Source organism: Crocuta crocuta, unplaced genomic scaffold (assembly GCF_008692635.1).
Source record: "Crocuta crocuta isolate KB4526 unplaced genomic scaffold, BGI_CrCroc_1.0 scaffold1304, whole genome shotgun sequence".
NCBI classification, from domain to species: Eukaryota; Metazoa; Chordata; class Mammalia; order Carnivora; family Hyaenidae; genus Crocuta; species Crocuta crocuta.
In genome coordinates this window covers 536,540-537,529 of record NW_027531278.1, presented here as the reverse complement: position 1 = coordinate 537,529, position 990 = coordinate 536,540, and the positions used below count along the sequence as shown (strand labels likewise).

Here is a 990-nt window from a genome sequence, read left to right as displayed (position 1 = left end):
GTGACTACTAAATGGGTACAGAATTTCCTTTTGGGGGTGGAGAAACGTTCTAGAACTGGTCAGAAGTGGTGGTTGCACAATACTTTGAATGTACTAAATGCCACTGAACTGTATGCCTGAAGATGTTTTGTTGTGTTATATGAATTTTACTTCTATTAAAAAAAAAAAAAAAACATAACTACACTACAAATTTTTTTAAAAAACAGAGTCCCCTACCAAAAACATACAATGCTGAGGGTCCACAGTCTTCCATTATAGTGACTCAGGTCAGACACAGAGAGCCCACACGTGTGTGTATACATGTGTGTGTAGGTGTGTGTGGTGTGTGTGATACACACATGCATAGGAAAGAACAGTCAAGCATGTACCGCAAGGTCTCAACTTACCAGTGCAAACCTATGTCCAAAGCTTATCCACTCCTTTTCTACAAGAGCCTCGAAGCCTTTAATGGTGCGGTAATAACTGTCCAACATGAGCATTGCCAGAGAGGTCAGCTGAGCTGTTCGGTCCCAGCCGTCGCTGCAATGCACCACCACCGAAGTTTTCCCAGACTCTATCTTATCAGCAATCCTTACTGCCCCAGCAAGAAGCATCTTCAGAAAAGAAGGCACAGTAGAGCAGGCTACATTTAATTTCTAGGACAGCATTTAACTTCTAGGACTGTGGAGAATGTTGGAAGTGTAGGTCAATAAACCAAACAATGCAATCAGCTGAGGATCACTCAGAAACTGTAACATTGGGGGTGGGGAACACCTTACATGAAGAAAGCTGACAGCAGTAAATACAGTCCTTTATTAAAGGGCCACGGAACTCTTTAAAAACCTGATGTGAGGCAGGCATTATCCCTTTTTATTAGGTCACAGAAGCCCTCTAACAAAGACCACCGTCTGGATACTGCCCATGGAAACTGCAACAACAAACATGTGCTTATTTCCAGTGTTGAAAAACCATCTGGATGAGCAGATTTATGCCAGGTACAGAAAGAAATCT

The 990-nt window shown here is 42.3% G+C and overlaps 1 protein-coding gene across 1 annotated transcript in view; it reads right to left on the bottom strand.

Annotated features, from left to right (window-relative positions):
* MTMR1 (myotubularin related protein 1) overlaps positions 1–990 on the bottom strand; it is a 58,014-nt gene that overhangs the window by 20,404 nt on the left and 36,620 nt on the right. Inside the window, exon 11 of the mRNA XM_077771206.1 lies at positions 387–630. Coding sequence (XP_077627332.1) covers positions 387–630 — 244 coding nt within the window. The remainder of the gene's footprint in view (positions 1–386; positions 631–990) is intronic.